Genomic DNA, 18,569 nt, shown 5'->3' on the forward strand with positions numbered 1-18,569 from the left:
TTTGGATAGAATGGCTTGCATTGCTTGCTCGTTCGATAGAGCTGCTGCATTGTACATAGAACTGCATTGCACACAAGACCATTGAGACTTTTTGCATTCCAAACTGGGTCGATTACCAGATCTGATGTGGCTAATTCGTTTTTATGCTCGTTCCACTATTTTACAGATCTTCCTCCCAAAACTCACTTGCCAGAGCCAAATGGTCTCCATAATCAAACGCCGCCCATCCCATCCATTAATATCACACTCAAATCGGCCCAAACGAATGAGGATCTGCAGCAGGAGAACTCAACTTCGCTCTACCCTTTCCCTTCCTTCCACTCGTAGCAGGCGTCGTCTCATCACTCTTCTTCTTCCGCGGCTTCTTCGCCTTGCCTTCCCCGGTCGCCCGTCCACCCTTAGGATGATACCCACCATCATCCTCTTCCCTCTTCCTCTTGCCCTTCGCGTGCACCGGGCCACCTAACGCTGCATCATACCCAATTCCATCCTCCTCCACAAACTCCAATGCATCAGGCTTGCTTGGAGCTGGCATGCTGGCTCGTTTTCCTGCTCCGCGCAAGGCGCCTGGCTTGCCATGCGACTTTTCGCTGCTTTCACCGTCTTGCAGGAAGATCTGAGGCACGTTTCGACGCAACCAGTTGTATGGGCTGTGGAAATTGCCGAATGTGAGGTCGTGCTGGGGCGTATTTTGGAATTGTGGGGGAAGAGGGGCCACGAGGCCGAGGGAGGCGTCGACATCGTCGATGTAGTCGTCGAGTTGGTCGGGTGTGAGGTATGCTAGTGGTGCTGTTTGTCCTTCGTCTGGCTCGAGAGAGGTCATCAGCTCTGAAGGGAGGCTTGGGTGGTTGAGAGATAGGTGTGGGGTGGTTGTCATCAAGGTAGCGAGAGATTTGAGGGGTTTGGAAGCGTCGTTCGAGGAAGCTTTTTCAGATATCATTGTGCGGATTTCGTTGTAGAGGGCTTGGCCTTCGGGGGTTTGTAGTTCGGCTGCATTATAGAGGTCATCGTTGCTCAACAGAGGGGGGATTGGGGAAAGGGCGGGGATGTCGGCCGTCAGGTCGATGCGCTTGTCGACTGGAATCTGCGCAGATTCATTCACATCGAAGAGTAGGTCGAGGAGTTGACTGGAGCGCAAAGAAGTCAGATTGTCCTGCTTGTGGGGGAAGGATCTTGCTCACTCGTTCTGCTGCTTCAGTCTTTTGGCAGTCTCCATAGCTTTTTTTTCTTGGTTGAAGTAATCATTGCTTTTACCCATCGAGTCATCGAACTTGATTCTCATCTTCCGATACTTCTTCCTGAAGGGAGGCAGGTTAGCAGAGCTCAAGGATGCCGTTCTTGGTTTGGTTTGCGCTAATGACAATGGGTCACGGACGTTGAGAACTGAAGCTCAACCCCGAATGCGACGTACTTGAATGACTTGTAGGTAGCCTTTGGCTCGTCGAGCTTTCCCTGTGCCATGTCCTCGTCCTGTTCCATTGCCGTGTCGAATACAGGGCCTTCGTCACTGGTCGATGCCATGATGGTGGTGGTGTGTTATCGGAAGAACGATAACATTTGTGTGGTGGTTGATATCATGCACAGCTCATGTCAAGAACCTGTGAATACTCGAAGCGGTGTCATTGGCGGGTTATTGAACAGGCTTTCAAAGTCATCACCATGAACATCAAGCATTTGGAAGTCGCGAACGCTAGTATAAAGCGGCGGTTCCCTCTTTATAGAGCAGCGTCCGTCTAAAGACAGAGCGATACCCAGAAACGTTAGATCCGGAGTTTCAAGAGCTCGTGGCCGACCACATATGTAGAATTATTTTTGTAAATAAATCTCGATCTTGAAAGATTCTATCTACTGATCAACTACGCCACGTCCATCTTGGACTATCATGAGAACTATTGCGCTTCATTTCAAGTAGCAATTGGCACCGTCCTGTACAAGAGAGACTCGTCGTCCTCCTCGAATAACTCGTACCCCACCTGCTTTCCCCTCAAGGCGGGGCTTCTCCATCTCCCATCAACATACCCTCATACGAGAACCTGCTCCCCAACAGCCTCGTTCAGATACCAAGGGAAATAGACCAGATATTCTCTGCTTCTGCCAAAGCGACTCAACCTCAAGGTCCAAGGGCTCCGTTGAGAGAGATCGAGAACTGCGACCTTCTCCAACTGAAAAGTCTACCTTCGCCGTCGCCTGCCCTACCCTCCTTCCACCTTCGACTACCACCGCGTCAACATACGTGGTAGATAATTAAGCAACACAGCTCCGCCCAATATCACCGTCAATCTTCACTTCGAATCCGCGTATACCTCCTCCAGCCATGGCTACCCCAATCGTCGTCGCAGTCGCCGGGACAAGCGAAACCCTCAAGTCCAAAGCTCCGAAGTTGGCTTCGAAGTCAAAAAAAGACAAGCCAAGCAAGAATAGGAAGGGAGAAGAACATGATGAAGTCCCAGAGAAATCCGCTAAGCTTGCACATGCATCAACACCTGGCGACGAAGCATTGTCAGCCCCGAAAGGGAAAAAAGATAAGCCCAGTAAGAAAAGAAAGGCAGAATCACTTGATGAAGCTCCGCAAAAGTCCACCAAGTTTGCAGATGCATCCTCCCCTGACGAAGGCTTCTCGGTAGCTGCTCCAGAATCTGCATCCCAGGCCGTTGAAGAAACTTCCAAGCAACCCCCATCTAAGAAGCGCAAAGCCTCAGTTGAGGAAATTGAAGTCGATATCACCGCTCCAGAGCCACCCTCCAAGAAGGCTCTTCGTCGTCTCAAGAAGGGAAAGCCTCTTCCTCCTTCCAAGTCTGGAGCTGAGTCTACCCCTGAGCCAGAAAAGAAGCAAGCGAAGAAGAGTGAGGTTGAGAAGAGGTCTGAACACGGTATCTGGATCGGCAACTTGCCATGGCACCTTTCCAAGGAAGATTTGCGAAAGTTCTTTGTTGAGTATTCAGACATCACCGAAGAAATGATCACCCGAGTCCATATGCCAACGCCCAACGATGGCAAGCCAGCCAACAAGGTCGAAGAGAAGAAGAAGTTCGTAAAGGTTGTGAACAACCAAGGATATGCCTACGTTGACTTCAACTGCTCGGAAGCCGTCGGCTATGCTATCGAATTGTCTGAACAGCTACTAGGAGGACGACGAGTTCTGATCAAGAACAATAAGTCATTTGAGGGGAGACCTCAGAAGACCAAGGAGGAGAGTAGAAATGATGGCAAACCACCGAGCAAGAGAGTCTTCCTTGGCAATCTGAGCTTTGACACCACGGAGGACAATCTCAAGGAGCATTTTGAGAAGTGTGGAGCCATTGCCAATGTGAAGGTCGCACAGTTTGAGGATTCCGGCAAGTGTAAAGGGTATGCTTGGATCACGTTCGAGGAATTGGAGGGTGCAGAGAATGCTGTTCGAGGTTTCGTGTGCATCGAGGAGGAGCTTTCGGATGCATCTGAGTCGGAGTCGGAGGACGAAGCATCTGGTTCAGAAGGTGTCCGCAAAACAAGGCCCAAGAAGACCAAGACGAGAAAGTGGTGGGTCAACAAAATCAAGGGCCGACCGTTGCGTATGGAGTTTGCAGAAGATGCTCAAGTCCGTTACAAGAAACGATACGGCAAGGACGGTACCAAGAGCAGACCTACAGAAGCCCTTGAAGGAGCAACGGAGGGCGTCAGGGAGAAGATCAGTGAAACTCCTAAGAAGGTCGAGTATATGCTGCCGCATGGTAGTGCTCGATTGACGGGCGGTATCGTTGAGAGTACTGGCAAAAAGGTTACATTTTAAGCTTAGCGACCTCGGTAGTAGAGAATTGAGATATTGATTTACTCTGGGCTACGCATGAATTTTCCCTCTCTTTAGCAACGTCGAACACTGACACACACACACATACCTCCTAACTACACAACCACGCTCATCATGTCATCCACATATGCAAATCACAGCCGCGCACCCAAGCCCCCGTACTGCAACCCACACACAATGCGCGCGAATGCGACGTCAAGGGAGCGGGGCAGATTGAAAGTCTAAATTCATATTCCTAGCGAGATGAAACGATCTAGGGGGGTCTGGTTTGGTTGTACTATGTACATACGGGCTTTATTTTCTTACTACTTTCACCATTGGTGTTCATATGGCTCTGTGTATGTAATAGCTGAATACATATTTCAGGGTTCGGAAATTGGGGAGATCTGCATTGTTCTAGAACCATCGAACGACGTTTATGAGATCTGTCGTACGGATACGGGTACTAGGGAGCTTAGCTTCGCTTACTCAGCAGCCCCTTTTATTTAGCTAGATCCAGAGGCTCCCTTCAGAGCTTCTTTTAATCAGACAACCATTTATGCAAATCACTGTTCCTTGCTATTTGCGACAAGATCGTTACCAATAACTCCAACCTCAGATAAGTACTCAGATGTACGGTTCCTAGGCGTATAAGGAGTCACTAGCTAGTAAAGTCTGCCACACTACTTTCCTGACAGGGATAAATGTGTGTTTTATGACCAGAATTTCGTTTCGCCCTCAGGCAGCAAATTTGCACAGCCTCAACATCTCAGCCTCGTCTTACCTCGACATAAGTACGATCATTTTCTCTTCAAATGCCTTCGTCAAATCGAGCTCTATTCTCCTGTCCTGATGACTCAAATGCCGGGCTATCCGTATTCACCTTTGGAAGGCTCGGATGGCATCAGGCTGCTGACGATCGAGGCCGTCGACCCAGAGGAAGAATGCGCTGAAATACGATGCAAAATCGAAAAATTCCGCCTTGAGAGTGCTCCACCGTACCGTGCACTTTCATATGCTTGGGGACATACCAATTCGAAAGCCATCATCTTAGATGGATCTCGTGTCAAGATTCGAGAAAACTTGTGGCACGCGTTGTGGAACCTTCGAGACAGGGGCTTCAGCGTCCCAAACTTGACGACCCGTTATCACTTCACGAAAGGCGACACCAAATGGATATGGATCGATGCCTTGTGCATTGATCAGCGAAACACCGCGGAAAGAAATCATCAAGTTCGTCTCATGGGCCAGATCTACAAAACCGCCGTTGAAGTGGTCGCGTGGCTTGGCTGCTTGAAGGAGAAATCGAATAACGGTCGAGATTTCTACGATGTATACGCATGGATGATCGGACTCAACAAGCTAGCTGAGGAGACCCAGCTAGGGGATGGAGATTATTACCTGGCAGGGACTCACCTTCTCCCGGAATTCAACCCGATCACAGTTTTACAATTCTTCGATCGGCCTTATTGGCGACGGATGTGGATCGTGCAAGAGATTGGCTTAGCATCAGATATTACCATTCTATTTGACGATCTCTCCGCAAACTGGAAGGGTCTTCATCGTCTACGAATGTTACTGAGTTCTCCAAGTTTGGCTCCTGCTCCGGCCTTTACTGCAAGGTTTCAATTATTAAGGACCAACGAGAAGGTTCAAGGCAGTCAGGCTTTCAGCTTGGATCGTCATCGAACTTCTCAGCAAAGCAACAAGCTCGAGGACTTAATAGAGACTTGTCAAGATTCGATTTGCAGTGACCCAAGAGACAAGGTTTACGCACTTCTAGGACTTGCCGTTGACTGTCAGAACGATGAATTGGCGGTGGATTATTCCAAAACTTTGTTTCAGATATATGCAGACGTTATTAACTTCTATCATCCATCTCATAGTCGCGAGGGCGGACCCAGTCAACATACTGTTCGGTTCAGTCAAATGCTTCAACGGTCCTTTGACCGTCCCTCAGAGCTGCGCGATGGGGCCGACAGGTATCTACTAGCACCTGACTCCGAGCTCAGCCTGTCTGCAATAAATATATTTGGCATTTGCACTAGCATAATCTCAGGCCTTGGCCAGGCTTGTAATTCAGCTACTATATTGTTACAGCTGTCGAAACTGCCTCCACATCATATAGATGCTAGATCTCGCGAGAATATGTCACGAACGATCGAGGATATGAGAAAAGTAATACCGATCAGCAGCCAGACTTCGTTTGCTTTGCAAGGTCAGTAGGAATTCTCTGCAAAATCAATTTAAATTACCGGCTGACTTCAGATAGCCCAAAATGCGACTCGCTTTTTAGTATCAATCAACACTTCAGCCACCCCGTCATCGAAACAGATCAAAAAATCACACAGTACCCAGGAATCGCAAAACTGTTTGCCCTTTGTGATGGACAATGGTCAGACCGGCTACGTTCCGATGAATGCTCGCATTGGGGATTCGATATGCCAATTCCTTGGATGTGATGTTGCAGCTGTCCTTCGTGAAAGACCTGGCGGATACGACATTGTTGGAAGGGCTTTAGTCGACAAGTCCGTCGCAGAGTTGCAAGGAAACGCCGAGAGCTGGACCAAGAAATATTCGTATAGCGTGCCAGACTTCGGCTCAACTTTCACCTGGACCCCAGAGCAGGCTATGTACCTTTATTTGGATATGGCCACATTGCAACAGCTGACCGCCTAAATACGAGATTAGTTAGCATCTTAGCTGAGAATCGGAATTGAACGCGCCCTTTTTTTTTTGAAATCGTCGCACACACAAATAAAACTCATTCTGCCACTTGCAATTGATAACTAACTCTACTCTAAACCCCCGACTCGAAGTATTAGCAGTCTAGGCAGCTAAAGTGTTTTGAGGATTTCTTGGACGAGATATTGAGCAACGGACGGCACCTTCACGCACAAATCGCGTACAAAGGTTGAGAACTGTAATTGGCAATTAGCTTTCCTAAAGGGACAGAATGGTACCCTTCAACTCACCTCTGACGGAGGTTGGATGTCCTTCAAAGCATCTGCAGTTACGGCAGAGACAAATTGTCCAAACAGGCATATGGGATCTTCGATCGCCTTGCCAGATTTGACGATCTCGTCGAGCGAGCGGGGTCGGAAATTACATTTGGCAAATTGATGCGACAATAATTACCCCGATTCATTGGATGCGTTATCTTCTTTCGTAGATTTCATGTTGGTGCAATGTTGGAATTGAGAAAGAAGGGTCGCAATCAACAAATGTCCGTTTTGGGAAGTAGCGAGAAAGGGGCTCGCTTAATTCGTGCACAAGTCAGGGGTGACCCCTCCACAATGACATCAGTGATTGCAGGAAAGGTGAGGAGCACGGCATTCATGTCACAAGGGGGAGGTTTTAAGGAAGCAATTTCTACAAATTGAGTATCTGTCAATGGACCTCGAGTCTTGAGCGAGTGTAAAGTGAAAAGGTAGATAACCTTGGAGAGCAGCGCAAAATCTATCCTTCACTCCTTTTTGAGAAACGCAACGCAAGCGAGTTATTGTGCATCTACCTACGACAAAGGATCTAACCGACATATCAGCTTCTCCCGTTATTAAGAAACGCAACGCAAACATCCTATCCACCTGATCTTGCATTTCGCCGTGGTTAGTCACGTGGATATGGAAAGCACGTGATGCACGTTGCACCGTCACCTCTATCCTATATAAGTTCTGAGGGAGTTATAGTTTGGGTGGTGCTATACTAGCTAGTTTTGGACCTCGGTAGAAGTAGCCGCTCCTATTCGCGTTCGCTGGTTTGCAATGGTCTTACCGTTGAAAGTGAAACATCCGGATGTTTGGCAGCGAACAAGCCGTAACCTAAAACAACTTGTATAGCGTAAGAACACCAATTCATCAATGCTCATGACCTCAAACATCATTGGTCTCTTGTTTTATCACTTCAGCCGATGGATCGGACATCGTGCAATTCCCCCTCGACCACACAATTTTACAATTAGGTTCGCTTTTAGTCTGACGCTCCTTCCTTTTTAGTTCTTATTCCTCACTAAGACCGTTTCTTTCTTTCTTGATATATTATGGCCAGCCAGCTCAAATATAAAAATGTCCCCATCGATGATCATGAAGATTCATCAACCACCGAGGTGGAAGAGTCTTTGATGGGAGACGAGAAGCAGATGTATGGAGAGGAGTTCCGCCAGAAATACGCGACAAAATCAAAGAGGGTAACATGCCTATCCATCATTAATCAGGCACGATGGTTCCTTGACGCTGTATTGCTACTTGTCATCGTCGGACTGCTGGCGCGAGATCAATCGCAGAAGGCCATCCCAAAAACCAGCGAGAATGAGGTAGGAGGAGACTTTACGGGTGTTGGGCCACACTGTAGGTATCTACCAGAGATATAAAGAATGACAGCAGTAATCTAACAATGGAATAGTCTCGACCCAAGTCACGACATTTCAAATCAACCAAACATTTGCGCCATACAACACATCAGAGTTTTTTCGAGAAGAAGTTCTGACTGCATGGAATGAACTAATGCCTCGTAAGAATTATTGATTTGAATTCTCGTGGAACAGACTGCTGAATTCATAACAGACGGAATTGGATTTCAATGGGTGAACGACACACACAGATATCATGATCTACCTCACCCTATCGTATGGCCGAACAAGACAGTTTTCACAACTTCAATGACCCATCAGCTGCATTGTCTGTTTGCCGTAGTAGAGACATACTCTGGCCTGAAGTCCAACACAGCTTTGCCAGAAGATCACCACTGGCACATGATTCACTGCTTTGACTATATGCGTCAGGCCATTATGTGTTCAGCCGACATGGCTCTTGAAGGGCTGGAGACAACATTCCCAGACCATAATGGAGGATCCGATGGCTGGGATTCAAAGCACGGTATTTTCAGTGAAATGGAATGCCAAGAAAGGACAAGTCGCTGATTCTCTCAACAGTTTGTAAAGATTACGGCCAGGTCATCAATTACCTGGAAAGCGTCAGAGCCTATGACGACCAACAAATTTATTGAAATTGGTTGACTAGTATTACAGCTGAACTTGGTTCAATGACTTGCAACGTCTTGTTGGTTTGGTACCATGGAACTAGGAGGGCCGACCTATAGATTGTTAAATGCTACACGAGGTCGGCATAAGAAGCATCCCCTCCCTGTTTGGAAAATTGGGTGGTTCATACCTAGTGTCAATTCAACATCAGATACCCAAAAATACACAGCATATAAAGAGCATATGTTGGCACAGCGTTCTAGAAAGAATTTCTGAGGAGGAACAGTTAGCGCATTGTTGACGCCTCCCCAAGCTAGAAAATAATATTTACCTATCGAGACTTGCAATACCGGACAGGTTTATACTGATTGCCGTGCATGGCTGTGCCCTAATAAATTGACGTAGACGCAAATTAGTTCATTTTCCTTCTTATAAGAAGCTCTATTTCATCCGTACAACTCAACGAAAATCAACAGATTAACTATCCAGATTTTCCTATATTAAATACCGCTATAACATCAACCTGCCAACGCTCAACTAAAAACCGTTCCCTGCATTCCTTTCTATACAAGATCCAAAATCAGGGACATTCCCACCCATCACGTTTCCGGAAAGTTCTTCTTTCTCTTTCTTCCATTCAAAATATATCATCATTCGCAACCGTATTATCAATAGCCCATTTCCTCACAGCATCGAAATCGCGACAAACGTGCAGAGTGCTAAAATCCGGCCACGGATCACCGGGTTTGTCAGGCAGTTCATGGAAAGTTATCACACCGATGTCGACTTGACACATGATATTCATACGTAGCATCTCTAAACAATGGTCTATGTGGTAGATAAGCAGTTGTCCAAATCAGTGAATGTCAGTTTAATAAAATGCCTTGTAGCGAGAAGAGGATACACGAGGGAAAGAGGGGGGAATTCGACTGTCCATACCTAGATGGTTGCGTATTTTGACTTCATCTTCTTCAGCAAAGTCACCCTTTCCCTCGTAATGATCACGATACGTGCTCTTCCTAACGAGATTCAAGCAGTGAAGCTGATGAAAAACCTCCAATCCGATTCGATATCCTTCCTTTCCTGTCTTGGGATTCTTGATCTTGACCGAGGTCTCAGGTTTGTTGACCAGCTTCAGCTCCTCTGGTGTGACCATCTGGTCACCCATATCCACCGTGACCCAATTCCACATTTCTTCTGTTTCGTTGCTTGTACCAATGTAGCCCGAGTCCTTTCCTTGAGTGGCGTTGAAGGTGCCGGATACGTATTGCACGGCTTTTCGAGCTGGTGAATATGAAGAGAATTTCGAGACGAATTGCGCTGTGTTTGGGGTGCCTCGGATGTAAGTTGTAGCTAGGAGAAATGCAGAGGTGCAGAATAGAATCGAGTTGGCGATTAAAAGACATTTGGAACGATGTATTTGCTCTGTTCTCAAATTTTGCTGCTTTAGCTCGAACAAGTCGAATCCTGCCCCATCTTCTGCGACAGTTGTGGAAAGCTCATCAGGAGGGACTTTTTCATATCCTGCGTTAATGTCCTTCATGTCTGGAATTCTATTGCACCAACAAGAAGACAATAGATGGTTAGGGATATAGAATAGACTCGATGCCAGATATGTTCTTGCAAGGCGTCAATGAAGGCTCGTTGATTCAAAAGTGGATCGAAAAGCCAGAACGTGTATACTATGAAAAATGAAACCGAATCTTTCGAAAGCGTTAGATGCGGATTTCGAACAAAGGATACCAATACAATACTTGGGCCGAACTTACTGCTTGTAATTTGCCGTGCCAAACATGCCCGAAAGCAACACCCTTGACCATTAGAATCGATTTCCGGGGGGGATGGTTTCAGTGTCCCTGATATTCAGAGGAGATGGACTTCTAACGGTGGAGTGTCTGTTCTCGTTTTGTTTTACAGCTCGCAAGTATTGCCCCTCCGGGTCGGAGCTTTAGTGAGTCTCCCACAAGCATCGGGAGGAATAGCCACTGAAAAGTCGTTGAAATAAGGTATCCTTGGCGCACAGAACACTCAATCGACCCTGTAGGATCGCCAGATCGCCACACATCCACGTAGCCGACGCGCCAATGCATGCAAGGCGGTGAAACATCGCATTGACTGCTCCTGCACTACCACCATGGAAAAGCCGAAAGGACTAGGACTCTCGACATGCGATGTTCCACCGATGAAACTTACAAGACCTGAGCTTGGAGTTCAGTCACGTACGCATTGATCTTCTGGCAATTACAGGCTGGGCATTCGATCATTTGCGGGATTGAAGCATGTCAGTAACCAACTGGTGCATCATGTTTCCATCATGCGTGAAACAGATCGGCACGGCTTTCCAAGTCCTCGGGTTCGATACAGAGAAGGATCTCCACTGAAGACTCGCAATGGAGAAAAAGTCCCATTAGTACCCGAACTTATCCGAGTCCTGGCGAGCCTGTCTCATCTTTTGATTCTTTCTCTTTAAAAAGCTAATTTATTCTGGCTTTTTCTTCTCAATCTTGCTCTTTAAAACGATCACTTTTCAGATTTCGTCCTCGTTGTCAGTAGTCCATATCAATTTCTTCTAAACTGCCATTCACCAACTACGTTTATTCCATTTACCTACGGTCCTTCTTTGCATCCATCATCATGCAGTTCACTAGTCTCACCCAATTACTCACCGTAGCCTTGATGGCTACCTTGCAAGTCGCTCAGGCAGCACCTGTACGTTCGAGTCAACATCTCATACAATTCAAAATCTAATCAATGAGATAGGTCGAAGCAGATGTTGCCTTGGCAGCACGTCATCATAAAGGCGCGGGCGGTGCTGGTGCCGCATCAGCAGGTGGAGCAGCAGCCGGTGGTGCTGGTGGCTTAGCTGCTCTCTTTGGTGGTGGTGCCGGAGCAGCAGGTGGAGCTGATGCCGCAGGCGGCGCAGGCGGTGCTGGTGGCTTGGCTGCTCTATTGGGAGGCGCGGCCAAAGAACGCCGTCACCACAAAGGCGCTGGAGGTGCCGGAGCTGCAGGTGGAGCAGCAGCCGGTGGTGCTGGTGGCTTAGCTGCTCTCTTTGGCGGTGGTGCGGCTGGAAAGGGTCAAGCAGGAGCCGCAGACGCAGCAAAGGGTGCTGCCGCATAAAATAACAACAATAATAACGCCACGGATGACAATTCTAATTACAGACGCGCTGAAAATGCCATATCAGTGCAAATGTTGAGATGTTAACTCACTTCATTTTCAAGTCAAGGCGCCCCAATTAGCGAAGCTACCCCCTTTTATCACCTCGCTTAAGCCCTCCACGCACGGGAGTACCGATTACATAAGCGTTATAGATTTGTTTTACCTCGATTTCACTTTCTTGAGCACGGACTCTGCTGCATTGCACTGCCGAGCTTTTTGACCAACATTTTAAAGTGTAAAGCCTATCTATTAGCTCCAGGTTTCAGTGAACCTCTGAATTGAGTGTTTGATTTCTTACATGCTAGATTTTCAGATGCTAGGAAGTTCCCGCAAACAAAAGTAGAAAATACAGGCACCATCTTATGACTTCGATAAGGGTATCATCTTGATACCGTCTGCCGAGCCATGAGGAGCTTTTTATCCATCTCAAGCTGCCATCCCTGTTTTTTGTTCCTGGTCATGGACAGCCTTCTCGTCATTACATATGCTTATAAACCGCTCTCCGACAGCTTCTTGCGAAACATATCCTCCGGAGGCTCGGACTTCGACCCTGATCATGGGACTCATCTTTCCCCGATCCTGATACCCCGCGTCGCCGGGACAGCAGGGCATACAACTGTCCAGCGCCATTTCATTAATTTCTTCAGCGGCGAGCTGCCAAGATGGAGGATGGAGTGGTACAATTCGAGCACGACAACGCCTATGGGTGTTGAAGTCCCAATCGCGAACCTTGTTTTCAAGAGGGAGCCGCCTTGGACAAAGCAAGGGCAGGCCAATTGGTTGACGTTGGCGGCGCATTATGACAGCAAGAACTTCCCAGAGGGGTTTTTAGGCGCGACGGATAGTGCTGTTCCTTGCGCTATATTGCTGCATGTTGCAAGAAGCATCGATCAGTATGTGACACAGATGCATGACGAGATGGCGGAATTGGGGGAAGGGGGAACAGTCGAGATGGATATGGGTGTGCAAATACTACTTCTTGACGGGAAGGAGGCTTTGGATGAGAAGGGGCCAGCATTGTATGGATCAAGGTATGCTTTTCCAAGCATTGAAACCATACATTCTTGCTAATAATTGCAACAGAGCTCTGAGTGAGACTTGGGAGATGAAAACCAATCCAGTTGGCTCGAAGTATCCAAATGCTTTGAGCCAAATTAATATATTCGTTCTGCTCGACGTCCTGGGATCCATCAACCCCACAATTCCCTCATATTTCCTCCTTACGCATTGGGCATACAAAAACATGGCACGTCTTGAAGACCGCTTGCGTAAGATTGGTCTTCTCGAGACGAGCCCGCTATCTGCATTCCTTCCCATGACGAACGAGCCAATCATGGAGTCTGAAATAGTAGGCGATTACGTCCCGTTCATGGAACGTGGTATACCATTTATTCGGCTTCTGCCTTCGCCTCTGCCCCCAATCGCAAATACAATAGAAGACAACGGCAAACACCTTCACTTGCCGACTGTTAGGGACTGGGCCAAGATCGTGACAGGTTTTGCGCTTGAATGGTTAGACATGATGGAAGTGTGGCCCGAGTAGGAAAGGCGGTCTCTAAGATAGGTGTATCGCAAGAGCGTAACTATTACTCTAGTGCCTCAATGTGAGTGCTTAAAACCTTTGTATTACTAATTCCGTATCTTTAATAAGTCTTATTTTATTAGTAATATGTTCTTTACATTCTAATATTATATATAACTATTCTTTATTATGAAATTATATATTTATTTAATATAAACTTTAAATTACTTAAAGTTATTAAACCAAGATATTATATTTATTATTTTAAATATAATAATATAAGTCAAAAAGTCAATTTTCTAAGAGTTTATTATATAGTTCAATATATGAAGAGAAATTTTTATAAATAAAGATTTCATTCAAGGCTTTTTAGTATAATCTAACGTGTTTTCGTCAGGGACTTCGGTTAGCCTGGCCTCGCCTCTAATCGGCACTTTTTGGGGAAGGAAGGGGGTGGAGGGGTGTGCGGTGAGAAGATACTTTATTTGAGCTGGAGCAAGAAGCTCTTATCTACTGTAGACTCGTCTGCTTTACAGAGGGTCTTCCTGCTTCTTGATCACTCGCTGATCAGGTTGATTAGTCATGTAACTTTCCAGATCCCGTGAATTGACTGGATCGCTTGCTAGCCGAGCGACCCCTTACGTCGTTAGTTCCACAAGGCCCATAAATACATAAAATTAGTATGAGATCTTGCTAGAAGTTCTCCTACAACAATATTGTCTCTGTGCCCAAGGTTCTTTGGCTACGTTTTAATGTTCGTGACGCATATACTGTACTTGTTGTCCCTGCCTAATTCGAGTTTTAATTGGTCAAGCCTTATTATAATCATCATAGATACTAAGTTGAAAGACTAGCAGCAACATCACTCCTGTGTAGCTAATCAAAATGAGCAATGTGTTGTTATTGCACGTCGCAAAAGGTTGTGTGCATTTTGTTGCCCCGAGAGCACTGATCCAGTGATGTGACCAAGGTCAGTGAATCACATTAGTTGCATTCGAGATCCAGGAACCACGGTCCACGATTCTAGCAACCATGCTTCAATCTTTTCAGGCAGCAGCTCTCAGAACCTGTTGCCCCACTTCACATGTTCGATTAATTAACAGATCTCAAATACCGGCAGGCTAATTCTCTGTTCCGTGATCCCAAAAGCCAATCACTGGATCTGCGATCTGATTCGCAGCTCCGTAAACTAAGGACACGAACGTTCGGTCAAATTTTAATATTCAAATCTGCGAATGCGATATAGTTTCAAATAATGCAGTTTCCGTCACATACGACCATAGACTAAGGAGCAATTGGGCATCCCGTCCGCTCTGCCATACACAAGCCTTAGATCGGCAGATTAGTAGTTGGGTGGGTGACCACCAGCGAATACCTGCTGTTGTATGTTTTTGGATCTTTTGGCAGGGGTTCAGTATGCGTGGTGAGATTCTTTTGGTGGCGCTGGCTCCCGCCTCTATTCCCCGGTGAAGGACGCGTTTAAACTACTAGAAGTTTGTTCCACTCCTTAAGGCTTGGTAACAGGATATCAACCGTTTGCGAGCGAGCCATGTTGAGTCCAATGTCTTGGAGTCAAATTCATTCCTCCTTCAGTCTCTTTGCATCGTTGACTTTTGCATCGCAATTGACAGAGATGAACAGGAGCGAGAGATGGTCAATAAATGCTATATTCGCATTATGATTATGCTTTTTCAGACCATCTAAATATATGATCACGAAGTGTGAACGCCTGTACCTCTATAGACAAGATCGATCACATGGCCGAGCATAATAAGACCAATCCCGTACTGTACCCCCCCTCTCTCTGCCTACGCCTTCCCGTTTATCATGTAACCCAACCCTCTCAACGCCGCAACATACATTAATCAACAATATTCATTCCATCATCCATATACCACGTAAACGTCATAAGCGCTGGATTCAATGCAACTGGTAAAAATAAATGGCTGACGACAACTGTACACAGCGGATATATCGCTACGAAACTCGTGATTCTCCACTGCTAAGGCAACACCGTCGCTCCCGCGATCATAATCCAGTACCCGTCATCTACAGGCGCATCTGGAGCTCGCTGAGTGTTCAACGAGCGATGTCAAGGTGGCTAGCTCAAAAATCTTCAAACGGGAGCAGAGGAGGTTCAAGAATAGAACCGCGTCGGAGTATTGTCCGCATATCGGGCGGCTATTGTCGACTTGTGACACGCAGACGTTGGGGGTATGAGGCCTGGGTATTCATGCATGTACGTGATTTTCTGGAGTTATGACGATGCAACGGTTTCATAAAAAGCTTCGTTGACCACGTTTGCTATTCTATTTACAATACCCAAAAGCACCGACGAAATTATTCGATATAATGAAATTCAAGAAACACTTAATACTCTTGATAAGAGCTAGTGTAAAGAAGAAAGACTAGCTATCTAAGCAACGAAGCAAGCTCACAGTCATCGTTCGAGAGTTTTCATTGAAGGCTATTGTAGCGGTTTCTCCTTCCGCAAATACTAGCACTGCTAGCTTCCCTGGCTCCAGCATTGTTGCCTTCTCCGAAATCCCTTTCTTTGACTCTTAGCACAAGTCATTCCTTGTATTTATACCTCTTCCAGCTCCTCGCTGCTAGAGATCAGTTCAGAACAGTTCGTCAATACAATATATTTCTTACAGATTGATCAGCTCCGCCATTCTCACGTATCTTTGTTGCCATTACCCCCACGTCCATGGTGAAAAGGGATCGGGAAAGGCGTTATCAAGCCAACTTGGGTTAACAGGGTCGCCTAGATTGTAGTCGGATGTTCGAGTAGTGTCCCCCTTTGAAGAGGAAGGTAGTGGAATCTGGTTATGGTGAAAGCATTCCTGAGCAGGAGCTTGGGTATTATCGTAAGTAGCCGTAGGGAGTTCTTGAGAGAGGTCCCGTAAAGGAGGGATTGATTCTATGCTTGAAAATGGCTTGTTGTAGATAGTCGAGCCTGTTTGGAGGGATGGCGCGGGTATTAGGCTGGGAAATGTCTCAAGTGGTGTAGTCTGGGAGCTCGTACCAGCTTGGGACATGGGGGTCTGCCATGGATTGGGGAATCCCAGTACCGTGGTCGATGAGGTGTGGGCAAAGCCTTGTTCCACGTAAGCCGATGATTCTGTGGAAGGAGGAAGAGTGCACAAACCTAGCATGAAGTAGACGACGAGTGCAAATATGATACTGGTCACCAGTGTAACTAAGTTGGAAAGGGGACTTGGGGTTTTCTCTTCTAGGGGGGTGGTGTTCGGGCAGATCTGTCGGACAGGTGGTTCCTTTTCTCTTGCTCTTGCCGGGGGGTCAGGTGGTTCCGTGGCTGGCGGAGCTTGGTCGGTGTTTCTCGGCCACCGTTGGCAGGAGGCTCCGAGTTCATCTGTCTTGTTGTGTAAACTGCGATCTCCAAGACCGAACATCGCATTGGCCTTTACGATTAGTGCGGCCACGGATTCTCGCAGCTGCAGTATTGTAGTGTGGACTTGAGGAATTTGAGGGACAGAGTCCAAATTGATTTCCCACATGAACATTGAGACCTCCTCGACTTCAGGGAAGATCTTTCTCCATTGCTTCAAGTCCTGAGAAAATGCGGATATATACGCATCTCGATCATGCTCGGCTGTCTCTGCCATAGCTCTAGAGACACACAGGAAGGAGAGGGCATCCATGAGTTTTGGGGAAGACTCTAGCCTGGACAGTCGCCGCATTGTCGTTATTGCAGCAGCCCATGCCTGTCTGGGATTCTGTAACTGCCAGGAAAGTGGGTCAAGTTTTGTAGAGGGTTTCTGGGCTGCCTGCTTGAGGCGTACATGCTGCTTGTTGAAGTTCGAGCGGAACTTCCAAAGCCGGTCTTCCTCGCGCATCTTATCCTCGTGCATCTTATCCTCGGGCATATTCCAGGGCACTAGAATCCTGCCCAATAATGGCCTGATTGACAGGTTACCGCAATACAGACGTGGTCCTCCTAGGTCGATGCCGTCTGTTTCTATGTATGCCTGGTTAAGTGCGTTGATACCGTACTCGAGTTCCTGCTGGGCAGAGCCTTCTCGAGGCTGATCGTCCAAAAGCGAGCTGTTATCTGCTGAGATGTCGCGATTCCAAGAAGTGCCACTATAAAGCTTATCAGCAGACTGATTTCAGTGAATATGTTAGGGTCATTGACAGTTGATGTGAACAAGAGCCTTGGACAGCAAGGAGTCCAAGAGCCACGGAGGCGGATTCATCCTCGTAAGTGTCATCTAGTGTTTCCGAATGATGAGGAGTGGCTGCGGACGAGGGCGTGGCAGGTGATCCGACTGGCGTTCGACGAGAACGTTTTCTCTCTGTAAGGCCGGGGCAAGGCCAATGAAGCTTGGAGCATCTCCGGCATCCAGATCCTTCTGCCACGCACTACACACATTTTATGAGCATCCAGAACAGGCAACTCTACGAAAGAAGAAAAAAGCATACCTTTTGCTTGCTCTTGCGGCAATTCTCGCATTTTCGGCTTGCGAGCTTTCGGGGTGGCCATTTATAAGGATGAGGCTGTTTGTCAGGGTGTTGCCGTGTCGGTTCGCATGGTTTGGAAACTATGGGCTGGAAATCCTGGTGTCTCCTAGATGGCGCGGAAGGCATGATAGATGAGATTTCTGATGGAGAAATTTTGTGTGAGTGACCGTGGATGTTTTCCAAGGTTGACAATGATGAAGGGGCCAGAGGCATTCAAATAGGCCTGGCTTTGCTGTATCTCTTTGATCAGCGTAGCCAATAATTTCACTGCGCACTTCCAACCGTTTGCTGACGCAACCCTGCAGCACTCAGCCACAAATGGCTGAGGATGATTGGCCAAATTTCCAGCTCTTATGCGGATTTCAAAGAGGGATGAATTCTGGAACTGGGATGGCCTTCCACGTGCAGAAATCAGGGCCGTCAAGTGCGGTGAGTCGTGATTTGCGAGAAATCGGTACTATTCCGACACTCGGTCCTGGAAGAAAGATTCTGACCAATTATGTCACTACGCACTTGAAGCAAACACAATAGCTGTGTTGACGACTGAGGCGTCATCAGCCGCAAGCAGCATGTCACAGAAGGCAGCACGCACTTCCTCAAGCCCATAACAAAGATGCTCAACCACTCATTTCGAAGCGCAATAAACAGTCGCCCCC

General features: G+C 47.1%; 8 protein-coding genes across 8 annotated transcripts; 5 read left to right on the plus strand and 3 right to left on the minus strand.

The window, feature by feature from the left end:
- Positions 1 to 247: 247 nt before the first annotated feature.
- Positions 248 to 1,521, minus strand: K444DRAFT_632312 (uncharacterized protein; the record flags this gene model as incomplete). Its single annotated transcript, XM_024883461.1, has 3 exons — positions 248 to 1,127; positions 1,182 to 1,298; positions 1,412 to 1,521. The coding sequence occupies 3 exons, from the start codon at positions 1,519 to 1,521 to the stop codon at positions 248 to 250; spliced, it is 1,107 nt and encodes a 368-aa protein (XP_024734079.1).
- Positions 1,522 to 2,656: 1,135 nt separating this feature from the next.
- Positions 2,657 to 3,769, plus strand: K444DRAFT_490239 (uncharacterized protein; the record flags this gene model as incomplete). Its single annotated transcript, XM_024873195.1, has 1 exon — positions 2,657 to 3,769. A coding segment is annotated over one exon (1,113 nt), but the record flags the coding sequence as incomplete, so codon positions are not given.
- Positions 3,770 to 4,344: 575 nt separating this feature from the next.
- On the plus strand, positions 4,345 to 6,514 carry K444DRAFT_566121 (uncharacterized protein). The gene is made up of 2 exons (XM_024877119.1): positions 4,345 to 5,984; positions 6,039 to 6,514. The coding sequence occupies exons 1-2, from the start codon at positions 4,619 to 4,621 to the stop codon at positions 6,443 to 6,445; spliced, it is 1,773 nt and encodes a 590-aa protein (XP_024734081.1). The 5' UTR covers positions 4,345 to 4,618; the 3' UTR covers positions 6,446 to 6,514.
- A 1,291-nt stretch (positions 6,515 to 7,805) lies between these two features.
- On the plus strand, positions 7,806 to 8,770 carry K444DRAFT_632315 (uncharacterized protein; the record flags this gene model as incomplete). Its single annotated transcript, XM_024883462.1, has 4 exons — positions 7,806 to 8,112; positions 8,168 to 8,275; positions 8,329 to 8,640; positions 8,697 to 8,770. 4 exons carry the CDS (start codon positions 7,806 to 7,808, stop codon positions 8,768 to 8,770), a joined length of 801 nt encoding a protein of 266 aa, XP_024734082.1.
- A 611-nt stretch (positions 8,771 to 9,381) lies between these two features.
- K444DRAFT_535285 (uncharacterized protein) lies at positions 9,382 to 10,287 on the minus strand (the record flags this gene model as incomplete). Its single annotated transcript, XM_024875274.1, has 2 exons — positions 9,382 to 9,572; positions 9,684 to 10,287. The coding sequence occupies 2 exons, from the start codon at positions 10,285 to 10,287 to the stop codon at positions 9,382 to 9,384; spliced, it is 795 nt and encodes a 264-aa protein (XP_024734083.1).
- A 983-nt stretch (positions 10,288 to 11,270) lies between these two features.
- K444DRAFT_48707 (uncharacterized protein) lies at positions 11,271 to 11,913 on the plus strand. The gene is made up of 2 exons (XM_024873136.1): positions 11,271 to 11,453; positions 11,505 to 11,913. The coding sequence occupies exons 1-2, from the start codon at positions 11,379 to 11,381 to the stop codon at positions 11,862 to 11,864; spliced, it is 435 nt and encodes a 144-aa protein (XP_024734084.1). The 5' UTR covers positions 11,271 to 11,378; the 3' UTR covers positions 11,865 to 11,913.
- Positions 11,914 to 12,365: 452 nt separating this feature from the next.
- Positions 12,366 to 13,449, plus strand: K444DRAFT_534549 (uncharacterized protein; the record flags this gene model as incomplete). The annotated part of the gene is made up of 2 exons (XM_024875224.1): positions 12,366 to 12,937; positions 12,990 to 13,449. The coding sequence occupies 2 exons, from the start codon at positions 12,366 to 12,368 to the stop codon at positions 13,447 to 13,449; spliced, it is 1,032 nt and encodes a 343-aa protein (XP_024734085.1).
- Positions 13,450 to 15,822: 2,373 nt separating this feature from the next.
- Positions 15,823 to 18,141, minus strand: K444DRAFT_665603 (uncharacterized protein). The gene is made up of 5 exons (XM_024887086.1): positions 17,875 to 18,141; positions 17,588 to 17,814; positions 16,580 to 17,535; positions 16,084 to 16,528; positions 15,823 to 16,034 (listed from the first exon to the last, which is right to left on the minus strand). Exons 1-4 carry the CDS (start codon positions 18,124 to 18,126, stop codon positions 16,125 to 16,127), a joined length of 1,839 nt encoding a protein of 612 aa, XP_024734086.1. The 5' UTR covers positions 18,127 to 18,141; the 3' UTR covers positions 15,823 to 16,034; positions 16,084 to 16,124.
- Between the last annotated feature and the right edge of the window lie 428 nt (positions 18,142 to 18,569).

Source organism: Hyaloscypha bicolor (genome assembly GCF_002865645.1).
Source record: "Hyaloscypha bicolor E unplaced genomic scaffold K444scaffold_117, whole genome shotgun sequence".
Classification (NCBI taxonomy): Eukaryota; Fungi; Ascomycota; class Leotiomycetes; order Helotiales; family Hyaloscyphaceae; genus Hyaloscypha; species Hyaloscypha bicolor.